The sequence below is a fragment of the Phyllobates terribilis genome, unplaced genomic scaffold, assembly GCF_046119375.1.
Source record: "Phyllobates terribilis strain yellow unplaced genomic scaffold, ASM4611937v1 Scaffold_11__3_contigs__length_659146591, whole genome shotgun sequence".
NCBI lineage: Eukaryota > Metazoa > Chordata > Amphibia > Anura > Dendrobatidae > Phyllobates > Phyllobates terribilis.
This window is the reverse complement of record NW_027362771.1, coordinates 121791367-121818455: the sequence shown is the minus strand read 5'-3', so window position 1 is coordinate 121818455 and position 27089 is coordinate 121791367. Positions and strand designations below refer to the sequence as shown.

At 43.1% G+C, this 27089-nt stretch overlaps 1 protein-coding gene across 1 annotated transcript in view; it reads right to left on the bottom strand.

Moving 5' to 3' along the window:
• The window catches only part of LOC141165727 (dynein axonemal heavy chain 3-like), a 2796342-nt gene that overhangs the window by 1842689 nt on the left and 926564 nt on the right, over window positions 1-27089 (bottom strand). Inside the window, exon 26 of the mRNA XM_073651577.1 lies at window positions 4735-4876. Within this exon, the coding sequence (XP_073507678.1) occupies window positions 4735-4876 (142 nt within the window). The remainder of the gene's footprint in view (window positions 1-4734; window positions 4877-27089) is intronic.

Below are 27089 nucleotides of genomic sequence, written 5' to 3'. Positions count from 1 at the left end.
ATATTGGGTGCATGTATACTGTTGTATATGAAGATGGCCTCGAAGATGGCCATGAACAAATTTGCATAAGTTGGTATTACCTTTGAGCCCTCCACGGTCCCAAGTATATGATGGTATAAGGTATCTTGAAAAGTAAAGAAATTGTTATAAAGTATGAACTGCATGCTTTCATACAGAAAATCTTTTTGTATGGGTGTCAACCGTGGATCAATGTCTATGAATGTTTTGAAACACACCAGTCCCAAATCATGTGGGATACTGGAATAAAGGGAGGAAACATCCATGGAAATAAAAACAAATGTGTTCTACCATGGAATGCCCTTTGTAAGTCAGATTAAATTACTGGAGTCCCTCAAGTAACTGTGTAGTTGGTCTACGTGTATGTGCATCACTACATCCACATAATTAGAAAGATTTGATGTCAGTCACCCTATCCCTGAAATTATGGGTCTCCCAGGGGGTATTACAGCATCCTTATGGATTTTGGGGAGGTGATAGAAGAAGGCAATCGATGGATTAACAACTCTTAGAAAATTTTTCTCTAATTTGTTCAGAATATTCTGTCAGATTTTGATATAAAAGCATTATAAGTGATCACTGCATTATTATATTGAGCATTATCAAACTTATTGCAAGTTTTGGGGTCAGAAAATAGTCTAAATGCTTCTGCCAAGTAATCCCCCCGGTCCTGTACCACTATCCCCCCCCTTGTCTGCCGTGCAGATGACAAGGTCTGGATTGTTTTTTAGGGATTTTAATGCCTCTTTTTCTTTTGGGGTAAGGTTGAATTCCCCCTTGCTGTGTGTCAAATTGATTTTGTCCAGGTGATTTGAAACAAGATCGGAAAAAGTTTTCAAATGGTGGGCTTGACTTTGGATTGGGTAAAAATTTGACGCTCCTTTTAATCCTGTGTGATAAATGGGATCTTCTGTTCTTTTAGTACTCTGGAGGGGGTTTTCCTTGGAGAAATGTCGCTTAAGTGTTAGTTTTCTTATGAAAGACTGGAAATCCATAAATATATCTATATCCATAGTGTTTTTAAATGTATGAGTAATGTTTTTAAGTGATATACTCCATTATGATTTATGATTGTTTTGTGTGTGCTTTACGGTGTACACATGTGTTTAGTCTGATTCCCGCCCACTGGGTGTGGCGGTTTTTTTGAAGGGAGGCGTCTCCATGTGCATTCTTTCCCTATAAATAACAGACCCTGCATGTGTATGTGTATAGACTGTCCTGAGGAAGTGGTGTGACCACCACAAAACGCGTAGAAATAAAGACTATTTCATCATTACATTGACTTGGATTCCTCTGGTACATTATTCTGTCAGGCGAGCAGCACAGTCTGATGCCCCATTCTCTTCACCCAACAAAAGATTATGGATAGGTAAGAGACCCGTTCATACACATGGAAAATGTTAACCAATATGGCATTTACTGCTTAAGAATCCTCTTCATAATTTTTCTGGAAGGTAGAAAAATACCTTAACTTTTCCCTTTACTTTGTCATGACCCTATGCTATATAGTTACATAGTTTGAAAAAAGAAAAAAACATCTCCACCAGTTATACATTTTCTATTGCTAGACTACTTATAACCCACAATGCCATTTGTTGTGAAAAAAGCATCCAGCCCCTTTTTAAATGCAAATATAATGTCTGTCATGATCACCTCTTGTGGTAAGATATTTTACAGTCTGACTACTCTAACTGTAAAGAACCCCTTCCAATCTAGCTACAGGAATTGCCTTTAATCCATGTGCAATTAATGAGCTCTAGTCCTTGGTAAGGTCTTTGGAAAGAATAAAATATGTGCCAGATTCTAGATTATCATGCAAAACCTGGGTGACCTGTCTATGAGGACACAGTACCTAGGTCTTCACTAGGTAAGCATGCTTGGAGTTCTACAGGCTAAACATTTCAGGGTCTGTTTTATCTCTTAACACTTTATAACGTAATATTATATTATGTCATGGAGTGTGTCAGGGTGTTGTAAGCGGGCTCAGGAGTTGAACCTGCCCCAAACAGGACAGATACAGATGACAGAAGCATGTAATCAATATGATCTGGCCTAGACATTTGTTCAGATGCCAATCGACCAACAAAGTTGTAATCACAGGGAGACGATGACATATTATGACAGCAGGAGGCTGGCTGAAGGCCCCTGTGTCTGTCATGTTATTTCTTCTGGTGTCATAAGAGACAGTCATTTTTTCTATATACAGTAATACCATATTTTTTCTGCACATAATAGCGATCAAATTATTGCCAGTTCAAACCTCCTTGATTAAAAAAGTAATAAAGTTAAAAGTAAAAGATAAAAATAAAGTGAAAAGTAAAAAAATCAAAGTTTTAAAAATATTGAAAAACTAATAAAAAAAATAAAATTTGAATCATCCTCCTTTTCCCCTTTTCCTTTTGTAAAAACAAAAAATATATACATAATTTTTATCACAGTATCCTACAACTAGCATTCATCCCAGAAAAAGCAAGCCCTCAAGTCTATGTTGACTGAAAAAAAAGAATGGCTAGTTGAGATAAAAATGAAATTAAATGAAGTATGCAATTGAACATGAACGCCAGGGTGCAATGAGTTTGCAGTTTAACCTCTTTTTGTATTACTATCACACCTACCACCATAAATCACAATTTTCTAAGAACATACTTTATTTTAGTTATACTTTGTGCTATCTTTACAAACCACAACATAATATTTAAGCAAATAAAAAATACTAACCATTTTGGCAAGATTGCCAAATTTCAACCTCACTTATATTCACCCTTTAATACCATAGTTAGAAATTGACATGTCAAAAAAAATCATTAAAGTGAGTCTTCCAATACTACCAGCCTTAGTATTGGGTTAATACCATAGCAATTAGTTACCCTATTAGCATGTAATATGGCAAAAGAACACCTCCAATTCCATACAAACTCAATGAAGGGATTAAAATAAATGTGCACAAATGAAATGTACATTGCCAAAGTCACTTTTAACTATTTCATGGAAGAATTACAGCAACGATAGTAATATATGGTTAATCAGATTTTGACACTTTTGAGATATTTGACAAAGAACATTTTCACTGCATCATTACTCGACATTAAAACACGCAATTGGTTTGCATAACATGTATAAAAATGTAATCTTAACAAATACAAAATCAGAAAACCATTAAAATACTTTAAATACCCCACAGAATTCATGACACTATCATTAATTAAACTATGCTCAACACTGAGCACAGTAACCCATATTTATCTCCACAGATTTAGAAGTGACAGATGATCATCATTAAGGAGATGACAAAATGATGTATCCAACATTAGCTGCAAAACTTAAGCTAATTTCTTTCCCAGGTAATGACACCTTGACGTTTTTTAATGTGGAACGTTTATAAAATATGATTCAAATATTTTATTAAAACCTAAAAAATAATATTTAGGAATATTTAGACAATTAATTGGAAAGTTCATCACTAAGCGCATTAGTGTATGGATGCAGTACATTAGCAGCTGTTAGCAGATACATTCTTCAGAATTTTTAAAGAAGTAAAATCTCTTCTCTACTAAAGCCCATTACAATATTTTCCAGTTTTTCAAGACTGAAAATAATGTGAGAAATACAGAATTTGCATTGGGTCTTTAAGGACAGTGTGTCAACCATTAGATTTGCTACTGGGGAAGTCTAGATTGGTGAGGAAAGATCAGAGAATGCTTTGCGCTCAGTGAGCGGGGTAATCAAAGAGACAGATCTGGTTGACATCCTCCTCTGTGCCAATTAAATATGACCTCCCTGCTGATGTTTTAGCGGTCTAATTAAAGTTAAGTTTCAATTCCTCTGAGTGAAAACCAGGGTACAGTGCTTATTCGTTTAAGCACACTTGTGTATTCTGTATGGTACTGTTATAATAACATAGTCCTTTATACTGAAAATTATATGGGTTATTAGAAGTCGAAAGATCAATAACTATTAAGATGTTGTAAACCCAATTTGTCAACTGCTATCTGTGTACATTGTAGGAGGTAAGTGTAAGAATCTTCAGCTGCACTAATGTATGCTCACAATTATTCAGCATCTATTTCTATGGGAAAGAACTAATTTTGTGCCATACAGTTTATTCCTTGATGTAGAAAGTACAAAAAAAATCTATAAGTATTTTTGTACCTCTTAAATATTGTAATGTGGAGGTCGCACAATTATATTTCGGAAAAGGAGAAGAACATTGTCACTGCCGCAACACTTTTATAGTATTGATCCAGAAGCAAATTGTGGCAGAAAAAATAGCGGCTAACCAAATTAGGCTGTGTGCAGCTTGTAGGCAATATACAAAATTTAAAACAAAAAATGAAAAATGGAAGAAAGTGGCACTCACCACTGGTATGTGAAAAAATTGTAACTTTAGTCATGTGAGGAGAGGAGACATGAAGGGATGAATGAGCGATAGTTGTTTCAGGTAAACTACACTTCCTCTGGCTCCTGTTCGAAACAGCTGTCTCTCATTCATCTCTTCATGTCTCCTCTCCTCAAATGACGATCAAAAAAAGTTGCCATTTTTTCACACCAGTGGTGAATGCCGTTTTCTTCCATTTTTTTCATTCTTTGTTTTAAATACTTCTAAACAACCTGAAGAATTGCTAGCCCATATACAACTCAAAATTGTCTTTATCTTAAGATGGTATAACCAGTATAAACTGTATTAAAACTTTTATCACTTCTGTAAAGAGAACATACCATGAACATCTATGGTAATTAAGGCACCAAGAGTAATACGCTCCATTTTTGTTAACCTTCCTCTCACGAGATTAACAATATCTTCAATTTGGTCACTGCATTTTTTCAGAATTCTTTGCAGACCTTTGCTTCCTATTAAAGCCTTAAAAAAAGAAAGGAACAAAAAGAAATAAATACAATTTAATGATTTGTGGCAAATTATTATACAGTATTTTTTTTAAGTAGAACTCAGAATAAAAAAGATTTTTTAAAGACAGTGAAATTTTACACAACTTGAAAATATATACTTGAAATATATACTTGAAAGTTGTAATAAGAAACTTGTAGAGTTCGTATTAATGCTGAAATCATCTGTACAGTAAGTTTTTTACCTAGTCTAAGAAAAAATGCAGATGTAATCTTCCAAACACAAACATAATAAAAAGTAATCATGGTTTTTCCTCAAAATAATTCAACAGAGCAGATGTCCACATCGTCTGCCATTGAGTGGATTGGCTATGGATTTCGCCCTGGTAAAAAAAGTGTTGTACAAATGTGACAAATGTGTGCAATAGTGTATAACAAATGTATCCTCTTTGGACTTTAACTGTTGGAAGGATATGCAGTAAAATACAAATGGTAGAACAATCTAACTGCTGGGCTGAGATTCACATTTTGGCTTATCAAAAAAAATGTCATCCAAACAAATAATTCCTCCTTTCTGAAACTAATTATATCACATCTATTTAAACAATATATTTACTCAAGCCTGCACCTGCAGTTCTTTTTAAATCCCCAAATACAAAACTATAGTTGCTATTTTTTTTTTAATGAACTTATACAGGGTTGCTTTCAAGCAAATTACCACTTGTCAAGTTACATATTTTGTCATATTATTTTTAATGTTGAAACAATATAAGAATTATGCATTTTTACATACTGTATTTTTAGGACCATAAGACGCGTATTTTTAGGTCCATAAGACGCATTTTTTTTCCCCAAAATTTGGGAGGAAAATGGGGGGTGAGTCTTATGGTGCAAACATAGCTTACCGGGGAACTGCGGTGGTGGTGGAGCAGGATCGCAGGAAGCAGGGTCCATCCATTCCTTCCCCTTAGGAACCCGGCGGCGGCATCTGAAGCGGTGAGATGCTGCGAGGCCGGTGTCAGGTTGTCGGCTCTCAGGCAGAGCGGCGTGTGCTGCTTTTCCAGCAGCCGCCGCTATCTTTCTGAAGCCGTGATCTACAGTGAAATAGCTGCCCGAGCTTGTGCATGTGCAGCCTAGGAACTCGGCAGCCATTTTCCTGAGGCCCACAGCTTTAGGAAATTGACTGCCAAGATCCCTGTCTCCACATGTGCCGGCTCAGGCAGCCATTTTCCTGTAGATTAGAACTTCAAGATGATAGCTGTGGCCATCGGAAAAGCAGTGCATGCCGCTCTGCTTAACCGCCGACAGCCTCGCAGCATCTCACCACTTCTGCTGCCGCCGCCAGGTTCCTGATGGAGGGAGGGACCCGGGACCCTGCTCGACCACCACTGCAGCCCTCTGCTGCAGGAGCACCGCCTTTTCCAATCCAGGGTCCGCAGCATTCCTCCACTTCTGTCTGCTTCCTGAGGGACTCTGCCTCCTGTGATCACCCTTATTTGGACTATAAAATGGACCCCCATCTTAAAAATTTTTTTTTTCCTATTTTCCACCCCAAAATTTGGGGTGCGTCTTATGGTCTTGTGCTTCTTAGGCTATGTGCCCATGAAGCAGAAATTCTCCGGATTTTTCCTGAGCATTTCTGCATCTCCTTGGCAGAAAAAACGCATACAGATTTTACATGCGTTTTTTATGCCAGGTAGAAGCGTTTGTGTAGCGTTTTTGCATGCATTTCTGCATGCGGGTTATCAAGCACTTTTCCAAGCGATTTTAGCATCACTTGGAAAAATGCTTGACAACTTGGTCAGACTATATAAATCCATGCAACCGGACTGGATTTATGTTGTGTGACCAAGTTACGGTGCAGAAAATGCAGCATCAATAGTAAAAAAAAGAATAAAAATGTTAAAAATTAAAAAAGATACATTATACTCACCTTCCGATGGCCCCCGGTCTCCTTCTCCGATGCGTCCGGTGTCTTCGGTGGCTTACAGTGCTCTAAAAAGGACCTTCCATGATGTCATTTATTCATGTGATAGGTCACGCGAGCACCAACATCAGCGGTCACATGACCTGTCACATGACTAGATGACGTCATGGAAGGTCCTTTGACACCACCACGAGCAGCCGAAGAGCCAGCAGCGCCGCCGGGAGCAGACAGGGGGCCATCAGAAGGTAAGTATATATTTTTTTATTTTATTCTTCTTTAACTACAGATACTATGGTCTGGAGGAAAGTCTCCTCTTCTCCAGACCCGGGTACCATCCACGCATTGAATCGAATAACATCCGCATGCATAAGATGTTATGCGGCTCAATGATAGTCTATGGCGGCTAAAACGCAGCGATTCCCAAAATTAATGGACGTGCTGCGGATTTTTCCGCAATGATAATCCGCTGCGTAAATTTCCGCAGCATGTGCACAGCACATGCGGATTATCTTTGGGGACCATTGCAGACCTATTAACAATTATTTTTTAAGTGTTTCCGAGGCGGAAGTTACACTGCGGAAACGCTTTAAAAAAGCATAGTGGGCACGCAGCCTTATAGTTTGAAAAATACGGTACTTATATAGTTTCACATCTACATAGGTTGAAAAAAGAGACAGGTCCGTCAAGTTCAACCTTTTTCCACCAGGCATAGATTCTCTATAGCGATTATTTGTTACCCACAATGTCATTTGTTCTGAGAAAAGCATTGATTCCACTTTTAAATTCTGATATAATATCTGGAATTACTACTTCTTGCGGTATGGTATTCCACAGTCTGACTGCTCTAACTGTGAAGAACCCTTTCCTATTGGGCTGCCAGAATTGCCCTTTCTTCACGTGTAATGAATACTCCTAGTCCATTGTATAGTCTTTTAAATAAATAAGTCATGTGCCAGTACTTTGCATTGACTACATATGTATTCATACACATAAATGAGATTGAGATTTTTCTAAGCTAAACAAGCTCAAATTTTCCATCCTCATTATAGGAGAGGCATTCCATCTCATGTAATAACCAAATTGCATGTAATATCAGATTTATAATGATAAGTAAAATCACAAAAAACAATAAATATTAAAATATGGAAAAGTAATTCTTTTTAACCCCTTAAGGACCGAGCGATTTTGCTTTTTGCGCTCTAATGTTTTTTTTCCCCCTTTTTCCAAGGGCCAATTTTTTTTTTCCACTGACAAAACCATATGAGGGCTTGTTTTTTGTGGGACTAGTTGTACTTTTGAATGGCACCATTGATTTTATCATACCGTCTACTGGTAAATGGAGAGAAATATGTTTGTCCACGTCAATATGATTATGACGGTTCTAAACTTTTTTTTATCTAAGTTCCGGAAAAAATCTCAGAAATTCATTAAAAAATAGGTTGAGTCTCCATTTTCCAAGACAAGTAAGATTTTTATTTTTTGAGTCAATGGAGCTGTATGACAACTTCTTTTTTTCCATAGCCACCTCTTGTTTTTATTGATACTATTTTGGGAAAAAATAAAAAAAAAAAAAGAAAGTAAAATAGCATGATAATGGCTGATGACATCATGGAAACAAAGTACCAAAGAAGAAAGAAATATAGCCAACAGTATAGAAATACAAAAAAACTAGTAGGGTTAAACAGGGTAAGGGAAGCTCATTATCAGTGCAAGTAGGGCATTTTTCAAACTAAACACCTATCAAATTTAATGTATTCACTATGAACTTATACACTTTTAGTGTTACCTCTGATTTTACCTGTGATTGTTAAACTTTAGTCATTATCATTAGTGTTGTATTGTATTGGTCTTTCTTCACATGTATGTATCTTGACCAATTTAGATTGACAATATATTTTGCATGCAATTACTGCTATTGACACATTATTATGTTATAAAATCCTATTTATACTGATAATGAGCTTCCCCTACTCTGGTTCTCCCTCCCAGGTTTTTTGCATTTATATACGTCATGTGGCTTTATTTTTTTCTTCTTTAGTACTGTTTCCAGTATATCATCATCAATTATCATACTATTTTACCCATTTGTTTTTTTTTTCATTTTTGTTTCAATAAAGATAATATTTTAGGTACAGTACAGTCAATTCTTATGTAGGTTTTGTATTTGAATGTATGACTGTCTTTCACCTTTTTTCTTATTACTCTGATTACACTAGCCCTTTGGATAGCTGTTAAACCCTTATAGGTTCTGCTACTATTTGGGGGTAGATATGATGCTTTGATTGCTTGTTATTCCATTTTTTTGTGAAGTTTTATTTTTCTTTTTACAGTTTTTACAAATTGGAGTCATTAATTTAATATATTGATAGATCAGACTATTCTGGATATGTATTAAAAGACTTTTTGAAGTTGTAACTCATCACAATTATAATGGACTGACTTCATTATTGTGTCATCCTTTGTCTATTGTCCTCTGGTGAGTCAATCCAACATATAAAATATGCTTACATCTGGCATGTTGCTATATGCATTAGATTGGCAAACTGTTTAGCCTTCTATGTTGCCTTTGTAAATCTGTACAATAAATTATTCCAATATCATGTACATTAGAAGCTGCTCAGCTAGACTCTCAATCAGCCTATTTGTTTAGTATGGTTAAATCATTTATTACATGAGTTTTTAAAATTGATAAACAGTCAATAAATAAAATATTTCCATCATAAGTATAAGATATAGACCTAATGTATGCCCTTGGCCGGAATTTAAAGTACTTAATTTTTTACTATACTCAATATTACTGTAGCAATTCAGTTCCTCCTGGGTAAAAAGCCCATTGAATAATAACCTTTCCAGAGGTTAACAGCCAAAAGAATTTTGATGTGCATAGCTGCACTTGCAGACATACACTGTATGAAACCTTTAACTTTTATTCTTTAATAACATATTTTTTGTCAAAGGTTATGGGAAATTTTATATAAGATATGTTGAGTTGTATGTTAATTGACAACCTGTGCTATGGATGTTCATGGTTCAGTACACCTGTTTTGAATTACTTGATATTAAGACATCTTGATCAGATCAAGTTTAAAAAAAAAAGGAAAACACTATCATCATTTTAAATATATATTTTTATATGTTAAATGTTTTATTTTAGAATTTATATTTTCACCTTATGTCATCTTTATAAAAAAAAGAACTACATTAAAAATATTAATATATATGTATTGTATTTAAAAAGGTCCTTTATAATAAAAACACAATTTGTTATACACTTTAGTATATCCCAACCTATAAGGGCCAATTGTGGCATCTGGCTAGTTCTTACCAGTTCTCCGGACCAATAATTAAGATAATCAAGGAGAACCAGGCTGCTGATCCAGATCCTTCCCTTCAGTATAATATCTTAAAGGAGTTGTCCACTAATTTTTCATTGATGCCCTATCCTTAGTATTGGGCATCAATGTTTGACCGGCCGGGGTGCCGCACCTGACACACCCGCCGATCAGCTGTTATCGGTGCCAGCGGCAGCGGCCGCCGGAAGTCTTTATCTGTGGGTGCTTGGCAGTCAAGCTGCAGTGGCCGGCGCTTGTTACTGCACATCTGCCTCCTATTCAATTCAACGGGAGGCGGATGTGCAGTACCACGCGGCGGCCACTACAGATGGACGGCCTAGCACCGCAGGTAAGGACTTACAGCTAGCGGCCTCCACCGCCGGCACTTATAACAGCTGATCAGTGGAGGTGCCGAGTGCAGGACCCCAGCCGATCAAACATGAGAGAGTAGTGGACAACTTCTTTAACAGTCGCTCTTTAATGCTATGGAGCCTTAACATCTCGGACCACAGTTTGGCACTCTCTCCCATTATGTAGGCATTGTGATACTACTGTCGCTCCACAGGAGTGGGATAAAAAAAGCAGGTTTCACTATTATTATTGCTAGATGTTAAGTGAATACATTTTTTAATTATTAATTTAGTAAGGCAAACACTATTATTTTTTGTGGAGTACTGTATTGCATTATAATTATAGGGGAGAATTTTGTGGCAATATTATTGTTTGGAAAGCAGGTCTGTAATACTATACTACAGAATGTATTAGAGATGAGCAGATCTGGAAAGATTCAAATTCGCCTGATAGCAGCTAATTTGATTTGCAGAGAGATTATTCTCCATTAATTGTCCCTTATTATGCTCTGTAGTCTCCCAAGACACCAGAGCATAATTCATGTAACATGTAAAAGATAAAAAAAATACTTATTCTCATCTTATTGCTCATCTCACTGGATCCTCCACTCACCTCTCATCGTCCCCCTACTGGTCCTCATTGTATCTGCTTATCCTCCCACAAGCATTGAAATCTCAGGCCTCTTCATGCCAAACTGGGACCTTCAGCTCTAAAGTTGCCCAGGATGGGCCTCATCAGAGCCAGGACACAAAGCCTAGGGTGAAGAAGCCAGGGATTTTAGCACTCATAGCAACATTAAGTAGATACTATGAGGATCAGACAGGGGGCAGTGAGGAGCTGAGGGACCAGAGAGGTTAGCAGTAAGGTAAGTATCAGTATTTTTTTATTTTTAAACTTTAGATCGACCTTTATGGTTCAGCAAAATGAATCCCAGCGAGTTGACATTTCTCAAAATCCATGAAGAAGAAAATTACAAAAAAAAAAAAAAAATCACAATTTAGGAAATGTGGATTTTTGTAGATTTCAAGTAGGATTTAATTCCATTTAAATAAATTATTTCACCTCTATTCTGTATTTATGAATTTATTAATATAGGTCTATAAGCAAATGTTAAATAAGGTTATTATAATGAGTGTGGGTGTTTGGAAAATGTATAGGATAATACTGTTGCATACTGTATACAAAAAATTGATTTCAGGTTCATTTTGTAAAGAATTTTAAGTGGAATATTGTAATTGTTCTTTATTAAAGTAGGAATGATTGTGTGTGGTGATCCACACCAAGTATTCTGCACAGGAAAAGTTGTTAAACATTTAAATCTCACCCCCAGTAGGAACTTATGTACATGCAGAGTGTTGTGCATAGAGTCTGTTAGAAGCTGCACAAAGTCAATGTGATTACTTGCAATTGTGCCTCTATATGGCTATTCAAGTCAAATCCATATGAAATAAGACTTTGTAGTGTGGCGGTGTTCACATTGTGCTGTAATGAGGCAGTGACCCAGTTCCAATCAAATGTCTTTATTTTCCAAAAACTCACAAAGAAAAGGCAAATGGTATCCTCCGGAACGCAGCCAGGGCGTCAAACAGTCCGTCTCCAAAACCCGTTGCACCGACATGTCGTGCTGAGGTGCGCAAGGAGTTTTGCTTTCCTTGGCTCTGTGCTGCCTTCACACAGGCCTGTATTGCAGAGCCACCTGCTCTTAAGCTTGCAGACAAAACACTGACACACCCAAACCTTTACTGAAGGTTTTTAAATGGAATCTGTGGCCATGAGCTACTTATAAGACCCGGATGGAGGGAGTGACCTGCCCCACTGCCACCTGTAGATCACTCCCAAAATAAAAGCCCATGCCGGGTTTTTTAAATATAACTTAGCCAAATAGTTTGACCAAATCCAAACTTTACTTTCATTTTGCACTGCAACCACAGCTGTTTCTGTGATTGCAATGCACTCCTGCGGGTTCATTATGCCTCTATGCGCATCCTGGGGATACATACCGTCTCTCGCATATGATCCCCCTTACTGCTTCACAACTTATAAAACATTCCTGCATGTTTTCACATAATCTCAAAGGTGTATGTATAGATGTACAGTTGCAGTTAACTATATTGGCACCCTTACTGGGATTTTTTCTATTGATAACAAACAATTATCTTCAAAATTAATGGGATATATTCCAACTTTGTATCATTAGAACATTTTATAGGCAGTAATTTGAAAAAAAAATTGAGAAACCTACAATATGGCATGGACAGTATTGAAGACATCCTTTCCAACCTTTGACTTTATTGATAGTTTCCAAAAGTTTTTGGAGCATCTGTGAGCTTCCTACAATGGTCTATTAGTAGCTTCTTCTGTTCTTCCACAGCAATAATCTTAAGCTCTTGAATATTTGCAAAGTTTCATATTAACATATATCAGCTCTCTCCAAAGATTTACAATTGGATTTACAAAACAGATTGAGAACAAGACAGTCAGTTATTTTCCTTCTTAACCATCCTTGCTCTTTTTTGTATGCGTGCTGTGGGTGGGTATCCTGCTATTTGTTTACCGTAAGTAAAAACCTAGTTTTCTTACATGTAGAAGCACATTTTACTCTAAAATGTAAATTACCTAATTTAATTGTTCTTGTAACACATTTAAGGCCTGCAGTCCTACACGCATTCAGGCACAGCATTCAACCCCACAAGATATGGGTCCAGCACTATATTTCACTGAGGGTAGGGTGCACTTTTCTTTTAAAGCCTCATTTAGTTATTCTATAAACATAATGCTTGTATGCATTGTCAAAGACTGTTAAGACTGTAAAGGGCATCGGGAAGAGCCAAGGTAAAGCACCAAAATTGGAGCATCTCATGTCAATTTAGGACAGCTGCAGATTGGTATTTTTAGGCTGGGGAGGGCTCAATGACCAGGGACCTTTCCAGCCTTATAAATATCAGCTCTCAGCTGTCTGCTTTACCTTTGCTGGTTACAGAAAATGGAGGTTACCCAATGTTGTTTTTTCATTTATTAATTTATTCATTTCATACAAAGCTGTACAATAAGCTCCATATGCAAGGCACTAAAGGGTGTATTTTATATTGTGTTGGGGAGTTGTGCAATTATGTATCTGCCGGAGAGCTATCTATACCAATCTATATCCAATAGCATTCACTGCTGTCTAAAAATGCTTGAAAAACGGAGGTGAAAAAATCATGAAAAAACGCATCAAAAGAGTGGCAAAACATGAGTATTATAGGCTGCATTTTTCCTGCCACTAGATGTAGAAATAGCTGCATCCAAATACTTAACATCTGCACATACCCTTACATTGAGTCTGTCTCTGCTGCTGCTAGCACCTTTTTATCTACCACTATCAATTGAATCTCTGTATTATTAGCAAACTACTACTACTCTAATCATATTCACTGCTACTGCGGTACACATTACTGTTTGGAGTATTTTTGCTTTGTTTTAGTATTTTCTCTTCCTATTGCTGAGCTGTGAGCTCTATTGACCTTGCACTATACTAAAACACCTTAAAAGGGGTTGTCTAGTATTCTGATAAAAGTCTGCAGTCACTGTATGTGACTGTACACTTCTGAATCCTTATAGAGTGTGCACCGCATGCTGTTAGGATTCTCTGACATTGGCAGCAAGAGAATACCTTCAACTCCAACTAGACAAGCTCAGCCTTGCTGTGAATTGAGCAAGGCCAAACAAAATTTGTCTTCTGTAATTCAATTGAGCCTGAAGTTCTTTGCTTGTTGCCCAATATTTATTTGTCAAATTTCAAATTATTGTTTGTAGGGTTTTCTCATCAATTTTTTTCTCTCTGCCATGTCCTGGAGGTTCCCAACTGTTCCATAAGTAGCAAATTTCTTGATAAAATTTGAACTGATGAAGTCAGGATGTCAAAGTGTTTGGAGACAGTATTGTACTCTTCAGACTACTTGTGCCTGATGATAGTAGCATTTCTGGTCTAGATAGAAGACTATTTTTTGCCATTAAACAGAGAATAAAACTGTCCTTTTTAGCCAATGCTAAAGGGGCTGTCCGGTCAAAAGTGATAAGTCTACAGTCACTGTGTGAGACTGTGTGTGACTGCAGACTTATGAATCCCCCCCAGAGCAGACACTGTGCGCTGTAGGGATTCGCCAGTTTCAGACCCGGGACCGGAGGCTATGTATATGTTATACACAGGGCCAGCTCCAGGTTTTTGTTGGCCCTGGGTGAAAGAGTCTCAGTGGGCCCCTTTAGCACATACCACAATTCATGATGCACAGATACCGCAGAGAAATATATATATATAGTACATTGCCGAAGATTTCACCTCCTATATTACATGAGTGATATCTATTGTAAATTCCACAATAGCTCAGAAACTGTCTAATTGCTCCATACAGAATACTGGCCCCCATAAATGCTACATACAGGTTACTGGCCCCCATATAACGCTCCATACAGGATACTGGCCCCGTTATAACGCTCCATACAGAATACTGGCCCCCATATAATGCTCCATACAGATTACTGGCTGTTACGGGTCCGGGGGATGGAACCTCTGTGCTACGGTGCAAGGAGGGACCCAGAGGGGCGTAACTAAGTATCAACCCAGACCGACCCTGGTCGTATGGCGGCTAATGACTCCATGACCAGGGAGGGATCGAGCCGAGGGACCAGGTGCTACTCTGGGGACGACCTTGTAAGGGAGCAGGTGACTCCCACGGTACAGATGGCAGGGACTGACCGGAATAGCAGGTAGGCACAGCAGGCAGTCTGGCGAGCAGAAGCCTCCAGGTAGGTTATCAGGTGGATAAGGCAAGTGACGGCAGGAGTCTCTAGGTGGGCTGATAGGTGGTCACGGCAAGTGACGGCAGGAGTCTCTAGTAGTGTTGAGCCACCCCCGTAGTGTTCGGGTTCGGTTCGGTTCGTCGAACACCGGGACGTTCGTGGAACTGTTCTTCGAACACCTTAGAACACCGTCGAACAATGTTAAAACCAATGGCAGGCAAGCAAAAACACATAGAAACACATAGAAAACATCTTCAAAGGTGTAAAAAAGCTGACAAACTGCTAAGAAGACACTCTCTTTAAAAAAGCAGGCCGAAAATTCAGCAGCGGCATACACCGGTACCCGACAATTTAGAACAGAAAGAGTAAAGCATCACACATAGATTAGATACATAGAAACCTGTCAGTCACATATATAATAAGTACAGTGAGAGTGTTGCTTACTGTACTCGTCATTTAGTGTTAAAGGATTTATTAAAAAAAATATTAGTGTTTTCATGCACCGTCTCTTTAAAAAAGCCGGCCGGCAATTCAGCATCGGTACCCGACAATTTATAACAGAAAGAATAGAGCATCACACATAGATTAGATACATAGAAACATGTCAGTCACATATATAAGAAGTACAGTGATAGTGTTGATTACTGTACTTGTCATTTAGTGTTAAAATAATGGATTTATTAAAAAAAAATTGGCATGAGGTTCCCCGTAATTATAGTCTCTAGCGGAGGTTAAGCATACTGCTGGGGTAGATGTTTGAAGCCTGGGAAGGAGGTAATACCCACGGAGCTTCCCAGGCTACTAATATCTGCCCCCAGCTGAATACCTAGCCTTTACTAGCTATTAAAATGGGGGACCCCCAAAAAAGTGACGAGGGGTCCCCCCTATTTTAATAGCTAGCAAAGGCTAGGCAGACAGCTGGGGGCTGATATTAATAGCCCAGGAAGGGTGCCATGAATATTGGCCCCCTCCCAGGCTAGAAACACCAGCCGTCAGTCGTCCCAGAAATGGCACATCCATAGGATGCGCCAATTCTGGCACTTAGCCTCGCTCTTCCCACTGCCCTGTAGTGGTGGCAGTGGGGTAACAGGGCTGGGGTTGATGTCAGCTTATAATGCCAGCTGACATCAAGCCCAGGTTAGTAATGGAGAGGAGTCTATAAGACACCCCCATTACTAACCCCATAGTCAAAGTTAAAAAAAACACAAACACTCAGAATAAAGTCCTTTAATTGAAATAAACACACAATTCTTTATTGTTCTAAATTAAACCATACTTACCATCACGCCCATTCCAGCTGAAGCCAATGTCTTCTGCAATAAAAGTAAAATAATAAAGCAACATCATCCTTACCTTTCCATGGTTCCCACGACAGCTTCCGCTCTGCTACATTCACATGACAGGCTGGATTGCAGCCGAAAGCTGCCATACAGCTTGCCATGCCGCAGACACTGAGAAGCGCAGGCATGATTGTGCTCCTCAGTGTCTCGCTGTGACGGCATAAAGATGGGCCGAGGTCATGTCCAATGAACTCAGCTCACCTCATGCACGTCACTTACAGCATGGGAAAATTCTCCTGCGCTTGCAGTCAGCGTGAGAGAATTCCCCTGCTGAAGCGCTGAGCGCAGGAGAATATTCCCACGCTGTCAGTGACGTGCATGAGGTGAGCTCATGTCCAATGAACTCAGCTCACCTCATGCACGTCACTGACAGCGTGGGAGAATTCTCCGGCGCTCAGCGCTTGAGCAGGAGAATTCTCCCACACTGGGATGGCATTGAGATGACAGACTGGATCACAGCTGAGCGCTGCCATCCAGCTTGTCATCCTTCAGAGACACTCCAGAGCGCAAGCATGCCTGCGCTCTGCAGTGTCTATGAAGGATGGCATGCTGGATGGCAGCGCTCAGCTGCCATCCAGCCTGTCATCTCAATGCCATCCCAGTGTGGGAGAATTCTCCTGCTCAAGCACTGAGCGCAAGAGAAATTTCCCACGCTGTCAGTGACGTGCATGAGGTGAGCTCATGTCCAATGAACTCAGCTCACCTCATGCACGTCACTGACAGCGTGGGAGAATTGCCTGCGGTCTGCAGTGTCTATGAAGGATGGCATGCTGGATGGCACCATCCAGACTGTCATCTCAATGCCATCCCAGCGTGGGAGAATTCCCCTGCTCAAGCGCTGAGCGCAGGAGAATTTTCTCACGCTGTCAGTGACGTGCGTGAGGTCAGCCGAGTTCATTGGACATGACCTCGGCTCATCTGGATGCCGTCACAGCAAGACACTGAGGAGCGCAAGCATGCCTGCGCTTCTCAGTGTCTGTGGCGTGGCAAGCTGAATGGCTGCTTTCGGCTGCCATCCAGCCTGTCATGTGAATGTAGCAGAGCTGAAGCTGTCGTGGGAACCATGGAAAGGTAAGGATGATGTTGCTTTATTATTTTACTTTTATTGCAGGAGATCGTTGGCTTCAGCTGCAATGGGCGTGATGGTAAGTATGGTTTAATTTAGAACATTAAAACATTGTGTGTTTATTTCAATTAAAGGACTTTATTCTGGGTGTTGTGTTTTTTTAAATACTTTACTAGAAATTCATGGCGGTCATGTCTAATATTGGCGTGACCCCATGAATTTCGGGCTTGGGGCCAGCTGATAATGCCAAGCTGGCCCTAACCCCTTTATTACCCTGTGAGCCAGGGCCCTGGATGAGTTGGGTACAGCGCCAGAAGATAGCGCTTCTATGAACGCGCCATTTTCTTGGGTGGCTGCGGACTGCAATTTGCAGCGGGGGGGGGCCCAGAAAGCTTGGGCCTCCCTGCGCTGTGGATTCCAGCCCCCAGCTGCCTAGGTGTACCTGGCTGGACACAAAAATAGGGCGAAGCCCCACGTATTTTTTTTTACAATTATTTCATGAAATATATGAAATAATTAAAAAAAAAAGGGCTTCCCTATATTGTTGTGTCCGGCCAGGTACAAAGAGGCAGCTGGTGGTTGGGGGCAGCCCGGTCCTGCCTGCTGTACCTGGCTGGACACAAAAATAGGGCGAAACCCCACTGCAATTTTTTTTAAATTATTTAATGAAATTCATGAAATAATTAAAAAAAGGGCTTCCCTGTATTTTTGTTTCCAGCCAGGTACACATAGGCATCTGGGGGTTGGGAACAGCCCGTTACTGCCTGCTGTACCTGGCTGGACACAAAAATATGGCGAAGACCACGTCAAATTTTTGGTGAAAAATTCAATAAAATTTAAAAAAAAAAACACATTTAGGGACTGCATCTTTATTAACCCCTCCACGTGAGGGGTTAATAAAGATGCAGTACCTAAATTATTATTTTTTTAAAATATTTTTTAATTAATTTTTCCCAAAAATTTTGACGTGGGCTTCGCCATATTTTTGTATGCCTGCCAGGTACAGCATCAAGGAACGGGCTGCCCCCAACCACGAGATGCCTATGTGTACCTGGCTGGACACAACAATTTAGGTAACCCTTTTTTTTATTATTGCTTCATGAATTTCATGAAATGATTAAAAAAAAAATACGTGGGGCTTCGCCCTATTTTTGTGTCCAGCCAGGTACAGCAGGCAGGAACGGGCTGCCCCCAACCACCAGCGGCCTATTTGTACCTGGCCGGACCCAACAATATAGGGAAGCCCTTTTTTTTATTTCATGAATTTCATGAAATAATTTAAAAAAAAAATACGTGGGGCTTCACCCTATTTTTGTGTCCAGCTAGGTACGACTAGGCAGCTGGGGGCTGGAATCCGCAGCGCAGGGAGGCCCAAACTTTCTGGGCCCCCCCCCCCCCCGCTGCAAATTGCAGTCCGCAGCCACTCCAGAAAATGGCGCGATCATAGAAGCACCATCTTCTGGCGCTATACCCAACTCATCCAGAGCCCTGGGGCGGTGGCTCACTGGGTAATAAAGGGGTTAGGGCCAGCTAGGCATTATCAGCTGTCCCTAAGCCCGAAATTCATGGGGTCCACCAATATTAGACATGACCGCCATGAATTTCTAGTAAAGTATTTAAAAAAACACAACACCCAGAATAAAGTCCTTTAATTGAAATAAACACACAATTTTTTAATGTTCTAAATTAAACCATACTTACCGTCACGCCCATTCCTGCTGAAGCCAACGATCTCCTGCAATAAAAGTAAAATAATAAAGCAACCTCATCCTTACCTTTCCATGGCTCCCACGACAGCTTCAGCTCTGCTACATTGACATGACAGGCTGGATGGCAGCCGAAAGCAGCCATCCAGCTTGCCACGCCACAGACACTGAGAAGCGCAGGCATGCTTGCGCTCCTCAGTGTCTCGCTGTGACGGCATCCAGATGAGCCGAGGTCATGTCCAATGAACTCGGCTCACCTCATGCACGTCACTGACAGTGTGGGAAAATTTTCCAGCGCTCAGCGCTTGAGCAGGAGAGTTCTCCCACGCTGGGATGGCATTGAGATGAGAGTCTGGATGGTGCCATCCAGCATGCCATCCTTCATAGACACTGCAGAGCGCAGGCAATTCTCCCACGCTGTCAGTGACGTGCATGAGGTGAGCTGAGTTCATTGGGCATGGGCTCACCTCATGCACGTCACTGACAGCATGGGAGAATTATCCTGTGCTCAGCGCTTGAGCAGGAGAATTCTCCCACACTGTCAGTGACGTGCATGAGGTGAGCTGAGTTCATTGGACATGAGCTCACCTCATGCACGTCACTGACAGCGTGGGAAAATTATCCTGCGCTCAGCGCTTCAGCAGGAGAATTCTCTCATGCTGACTGCAAGCGCAGGAGAATTTTACCACGCTGTCAGTGATGTGCATGAGGTGAGCCGAGTTCATTGGACATGACCTCGGCTCATCTTTATGCCGTAACAGCGAGACACTGAGGAGCACAAGCATGCCTGCACTTCTCAGTGTCTGCGGCATGGCAAGCTGGATGGCAGCTTTCGGCTGCGATCCTGCCTGTCATGTGAATGTAGCAGAGCTGAAGCTGTCGTGGGAACCATGGAAAGGTAAGGATGATGTTGCTTTATTATTTTACTTTTATTGCGGAAGACATTGGCTTCAGCTGGAATGGGCGTGATGGTAAGTATGGTTTAATTTAGAACAATAAAGAATTGTGTGTTTATTTCAATTAAAGGACTTTATTCTGGGTGTTTGTGGGCTTTTTCAACTTTGACTATGGGGTTTGTAATGGGGGTGTCTTATAGACGCCTCTCCATTACTAACCTGGGCTTGATGTCAGCTGGCATAATAAGCTGACATCAACCCCAGCCCTATTACCCCACTGTCACCGCTACAGGGCAATGGGAAGAGCGAGGCTAAGTGCCAGAATTGGCGCATCCTACGGATGCGCCATTTCTGGGGCGGCTGACGGCTGGTGTTTCTAGCCTGGGAGGGGGCCAATATGCATGGCACCCTTCCTGGGCTATTAATATCAGCCCCCAGCTGTCTGCCTAGCTTTTGCTAGCTATTAAAATAAGGGGGACCCCACGTCATTTTTTTGGGGGTCCCCCATTTTAATAGCTAGTAAAGGCTAGGTATTCAGCTGGGGGCAGATATTAGTAGCCTGGGAAGCTCCGTGGGTATTACCTCCTTCCCAGGCTTCAAACATCTGCCCCAACCGTCTGCTTAACCTCCGCTAGAGACTAAAATTACAGGGAACCCCACGCCAATTTTTTTTTTAATAAATCCTTTATTTTAACACTAAATGACAAGTACAGTAATCATCACTATCACTGTACTTCTCATATATGTGACTGACAAGTTTCTATCTATCTAATCTATGTGTGATGCTCTATTCTTTCTGTTATAAATTGTCGGGTAAGTTGCTGAAATGCCGGCTGGCTTTTTTAAAGAGACGGTGCATGAAAACACTAATATTTGTTTAAATAAATCCTTTACACTAAATGACAAGTACAGTAAGCAACACTGTCACTGTACTTCTTATATATGTGACTGACATTTTTCTATCTATCTAATCTATGTGTGATGCTCTATTCTTTCTGTTCTAAATTGTCGGGTACAGGTGTATGCCGCTGCTGAATTGCCGGCTTTTCATGTTTCACTGTGAGCACTGTTCCCATCAATTTGAGCAGCCACTGTAATGCCACAACCACCATGGCTATGGCATTACAGTGAGTAGCAGACAATCCCTGCATGATTGGTGCTCTAAATAGCGCCAGACATGCAGGACATGCTTTTGGTGCACGAACAGTTATCGAACATAACGTCGAACAGACGAATTTTTTGCAAATCGTTCGCGTTCGTCGAACGACTCAAACACTGCCCAAAACAGCTCGAATTTGAGATTGGCAACAGTGCTAGTCGAACACCGCTCATCTCTAGTCTCTAGGTTGTCACGGCAAGTGACGACAGTAGTCTCTAGGTGGTCACGGCAAGTGACGGCAGGAGTCTCTATGTGGGCTGGAAGCTGGTCACGGCAAGTGACGGCAGGAGTCTCTAGGTGGTCACGGAAAGTGACGGCAGAAGCCTCCGGGAAGGCACTGCAGGTAACAAGCAGTTAACAGGCAGGTCACAGGCAAGTGCTCCCAGGTGAGCGGGCTGGCAGACACGGCAGGTAACAGGCAGGTAACTGGCAGGTACCAGGCTGGCGGGCAAGACTGGTAGTCAAGCTAGCAGCGTGACCTGAGGGCTGAAGCAGAGGTCAGAAACACTGTGCAACAACTTTTGCTCGGGCACCTCCATTTTGGAGGAGGTGCCTTATATATGGGAGGACCCTCGGCTATTGGCCGGGGACTCCTCAGGACGGCGCGTGCGGCCCCCTTCAAGAGGGAGTGAGCGCGCGCGCCCTAAGAACAGTGCCCGGGGAGCTGCGCATGCCGGTAGCAGGAAGAGGAGCGCTGGTGAACTCAGAGCGGGGAGCACGGGGAGCGAGGAGGTGAGTGGGACGGCGTCTCTGCCTGTCAGGGGGCAGAGACGCCGATGCTACAGTACCCCCACCTTTACGCCCCCTCTTTTTTAGGCCAGAAAGAAATTTTTCAAGGAGAAGCGGGGCATGAATGTTCTCCCTAGGTTCCCAAGTTCTCTCCTCTGGGCCGAACCCCTTCCAATCCACTAGAAAAAGGGTCTTTCCTCTTACCCTCTTAGTGGCCAGAATGTTACCTACCTCAAAAACGTCCTCAGCGGAAACCGGAGCAGGGGTAGTACCTAGATTGGAAAAAGAGTTAAACACAACTGGTTTGAGGAGAGACACATGGAAGGAGTTGGGAATCCATAAGGTGGCCGGGACTTTTAACTTTTAGGCCACTGGGTTGATTTGTTTGAGAACTTCAAATGGACTGATGAACAGAGAACCCAACTTATAGGAGGGTATTTTGAGTCGGACTTGTTTGGAAGAGAGCCAGACTTTATCTCCCGGGCGGAATTGAGGCGGATCCAGACGTCTCTTGTCAGCATGTTTCTTCATCCGCTCGGAGGACTAAAGAAGTGCGGACCTAGTATTTTCCCAAATGGTGGAGAATTCGCTGACAAGAGCCTTCGCGGCAGGGTTGTCCACTGAGGAGGAGATGGGAAACGGAATCCGGGGATGTTGACAGTGGACCACGAAGAACGGGGATTTAGAAGTAGATTCGCTCTCATGGTTGTTGTAGGAGAATTCAGCCCATGGTAGGAGCTCCACCCAATCGGTATGGTGAGCGTTAACAAAGTGCCGGAGGTAGCTGGTAAGGATTTGGTTGATACGCTCCACTTGGCCATTGGCCGGTGGATGGTAGGCGGAGGAGAAAACCAGGGTGACATCCAGTAGCCCTCCAGAAACGTGAAGTGAACTGAACCCCTCGATACGACACAATGTGGAGGGGTAGGCTATGGAGACGGAAGATATGACGGAAAAAATCCTTGGCCAGCTCCGATGCAGACGGGAGACCAGGCAGAGGAATGAAGTGGGCCATCTTAGAGAAGCGGTCGGCAACCACCCAAATGACTGTACAACCGGCAGAAACAGGGAGATCAGTAATAAAGTCCATGGCAATGTGCTGCCACGGGGCAGCAGGTATGGGAAGATGCAGGAGGCGACCGGCTGGAAGATGTCTGGGAACTTTGTTGCGGGCACAGGACGAACAGGCAGAGACAAAGTCTACCACATCCTTCCGCAGGGTAGGCCACCAGTAATGCCGGGTAATGAGTAGGAAGGTCTTCTTTTGGCCAGCATGGCCGGCTAGTTTAGATGAATGACCCCAGTGAAGAACATTCTCACGATCTGGTACCGCTACAAACGTCTTACCGGGTGGAAGACGAGTCAGATCCAAGGGGGCCACATTCATCACTTTGGAGGGGTCGATGATGTGCATAGGCTCCTCCTCTTGATCGGAGGACAGGAAGGATCGGGACAAGGCGTAGGCTTTGACATTCTTGTCCGCCGGGCGGAAATGTAGGACGCAGTCGAAGTGGGCGAAGAACAAAGACCACCGGGCCTGACGCAGATTGAGTCTTTGGGCATTCTGGAGATATGCCAGATTTTTGTGATCCGTATAGATGATCACCGGGTATAGAGCCCCTTCAAGAAGGTAATGCCACTCCTTCAGCGCCAATTTAATGGCTAATAGTTCTTGGTCTCCTATGGAGTAGTTGCGCTCAGATGAGGAGAAGAGTTTGGAGAAGAAGCCGCAGGTTACCATTCTCCTGGATGAAGACTTTGGGTGAGCACCTCTCCGGCTCCGGAGGAGGAAGCATCAAACTCCAGGTAGAACTGTTTGTTGCAGTCTGGACGGTGCAGCACTGGGGCAGAGGAGAAGGCTTGCTTTAAGGAAAGGAAAGCCTCCTCAGCTTCGGGCGACCATTCCTTGGGATTTGCTACCTTACGGGTGAGCGCAGATATGGGAGCAGTCCGGGAAGAGAAGTGCAGGATGAAGAGATGATAGTAGTTGGCTAAGCCAAGGAATCGCTGAATTGCCTTCAACCCCTCCGGACGGGGCCACTTTAGGACAGCAGAGAGCTTCTCGGGATCCATTCATAGGCCTGGCTGGGAGATAAAATAGCCCAGGAAAGGAAGAGAGGTCTGCTCGAAGAGGCACTTCTCGAACTTTGCATAGAGGTGATTCTGCCTGAGCCTAAGCAGGACCTGACGAACATCCCTCCCGTGTGTGGGAAGATCCGGAGAGAAGACCAAGATATCGTCCAGGTACACCACCACGCAAGAGTAAAGAAGATCACAGAAGATGTCGTTGACCAATTCTTGGAAGATGGCAGGAGCATTGCAGAGACTGAAGGGCATCACACGGTATTCATAGTGACCATCCTGGGTATTGAATGCCGTCTTCCACTCGTCTCCTTGACGGATTCGGACCAGGTTATACGCCCCACGTAGATCTAGCTTGGTAAAGATCCTAGCTCTCTTAAGATGGTCAAACAACTTGGAGATAAGCGGCATGGGGTATTTGTTCTTTACCGTGATTTGGTTGAGTCCTCTACAGTCAATACAGGGGCGTAATGAACCATCTTTCTTCTTGACGAAGAAGAATCCGGCTCCAGCCGGGGAGTTAGATTTCCGGATGAATCCCCTGGCCAGATTCTCCTCGATGTACTCCGATATGGCCCCGGTTTCGGCCGACAACAATGGGTAAATACGCCCATGGTGTGGAGTGGCGCCGGGTACCAGGTCGATCGGGCAATCATATGGCCTATGAGGTGGCAGTGTCTCGGCTTCCTTTTTACCGAACACATCTGCATAGGACCAGTAAGGTGCCGGAAGACCGGGTAAATTAGCCGGGGTATGTGGAGGACGAGCCGGGCAAACCGGAACCAGGCAGGTCCTATGGCAGTCCTGCCCCCACCGGAGTACTTCACCGGATTGCCAGTTCCATACAGGTTCATGTGTCTAGAGCCAGGGTGGACCTAGCAATAGGAAGTAAGAGAGTCCGGACAGCACATGGAAGGAGATCTTCTCAGAGTGCAGCATTCCCACCTGAAGGGTTATGGGTTCAGTGACGAGCAGGATAGTTACCGGAAGGAGTCTTCCATCCACGGAGGCAACTCACAATGGTTCAGCCAGAGGTTTGGTGGGAATCCGGTATCTCTCTACCAGGGACTGGGAAATGAGGTTTCCAGCAGCTCCAGAATCCAGGTGAACAATTTCAAAGTGACGGTTCTCTCCCCAGGAGATAGAGACAGACAAAGTCAGGGACGGAGAGGGCTTACTTTTGCCTAGGACGACCTCTCCGAGTGGTCCTAGACACTGGAGTTTCCCGGCTTATCTGGGCAGGAACGGATGAAGTGCTCCTTACAGCCACAATAGAAACAGCTCCCCTCGGCTCAGCGTGACTCTTGGCGAGATTTGACCATCTTGGTCTGGTCGATCTGCATAGGGGAGTGACTGGTTGAGAGGCAGGTCTCTGGAAAGTAGGAGCAAGGCGAGGAAACTTTCTCTCCCGGGTAGTCTCTTTGGTACGTTCTTGGAAACGGATGTCAATCTGGGTAGCTAGTGACACTAGGTCATCCAGGGTGGTAGGAATGTCCCGACTGGCTAACTCATCCTTAATCCGACTGGAAAGACCCTCCCAGAAGATGCACACCAGAGCCTCATTGTCCCAGGCAAGCTCAGAAGCGAGGGTACGGAACCGTATGGCATTTTGGCCCACGGTGAGACTCTCTTGGCGGAGACATAGCAGAGACGAGGCTGAAGAGGATTTTCATCCTGGTTCATTGAAGACTTTCTGGAAAGCAGCAAGAAAAGACGATAGGTCGGACACCAGGGGATCCCCTCTCTCCCACAGCGGATTTAGCCATGCCAGTGCTTCCCCAGTGAGATGGGACATGATAAATGCCACCTTGGCCTGGTCAGAGATGAACTGATGTGCCAAGAGTTCGAAGTGCAGGGTGCACTGGTTTATGAAACCTCAAGCCTAAGGCGGGATTTCCAGCAAAACGTGGAGGTGCCGAGAGCCGGGGTCCAGGGCTGGATGCCGTGATATTGGTGGGCAGTGGTGCTGCCGAAGCGGAAGTCACACGACTCGAGGTGGATACAGGTGGGACAGACAGCGTGTCCAGTCGGGAGTTGACATTCCGTAGGTAGTTCAGAATGGTTTCCTGTTGGGATCTCTGACGAGAAACCTCCTGGTACAGGTCCATAAGCGAGGGGGCTTGGGGGCCACCGAGTTCAATGGCCCAAGCAAACTGTTACGGGTCCGGGGGGTGGAACCTCTGTGCTACGGTGCAAGGAGGGACCCAGAGGGGCGTAACTAAGTATCAACCCAGACCGACCCTGGTCGTACAGCGGCTAACAACTCCGTGACCAGGGAGGGACCGAGCCGAGGGACCAGGTGCTACTCTGGGGACGACCTTGTAAGGGAGCAGGTGATTCACACGGTACAGATGGCAGGGACTGACCGGAATAGCAGGTAGGCACAGCAGGCAGGCTGTCGAGCAGAAGCATCCAGGTAGGATATCAGGTAGACAAGGCAAGTGACGGCAGGAGTCTCTAGGTGGGCTGGCAGGTGGTCAAGGCAAGTGACGGCAGGAGTCTATAGGTGGTCACGGCTAGTGACTGTAGGAGTCTCTGTGTGGGCTGGCAGGTGGTCACGGCAAGTGACAGCAGGAGTCTCTAGTTGGTCACGTCAAGTGACCGCAGGAGCCTCCGGGAAGGCACGGCAGGTAACAAGCAGGTAACCGGCAGGTCACAGGCAAGTGCTCCCAGGTGAGCGGGCTGGCAGGCACGGCAGGTAACAGGCAGGCAACAGGCAAGTGCTCCCAGGTGAGCGGGCTGGCAGGTAACAGGCAGGTAACAGGCAGGTAACAAGCAGGTAACAGGCTGGCGGGCAAGACTGGTGTCAAGCTAGCAGCGGGACCTGAGGGCTGAAGCAGAGGTCAGAAACACTGTGCAACA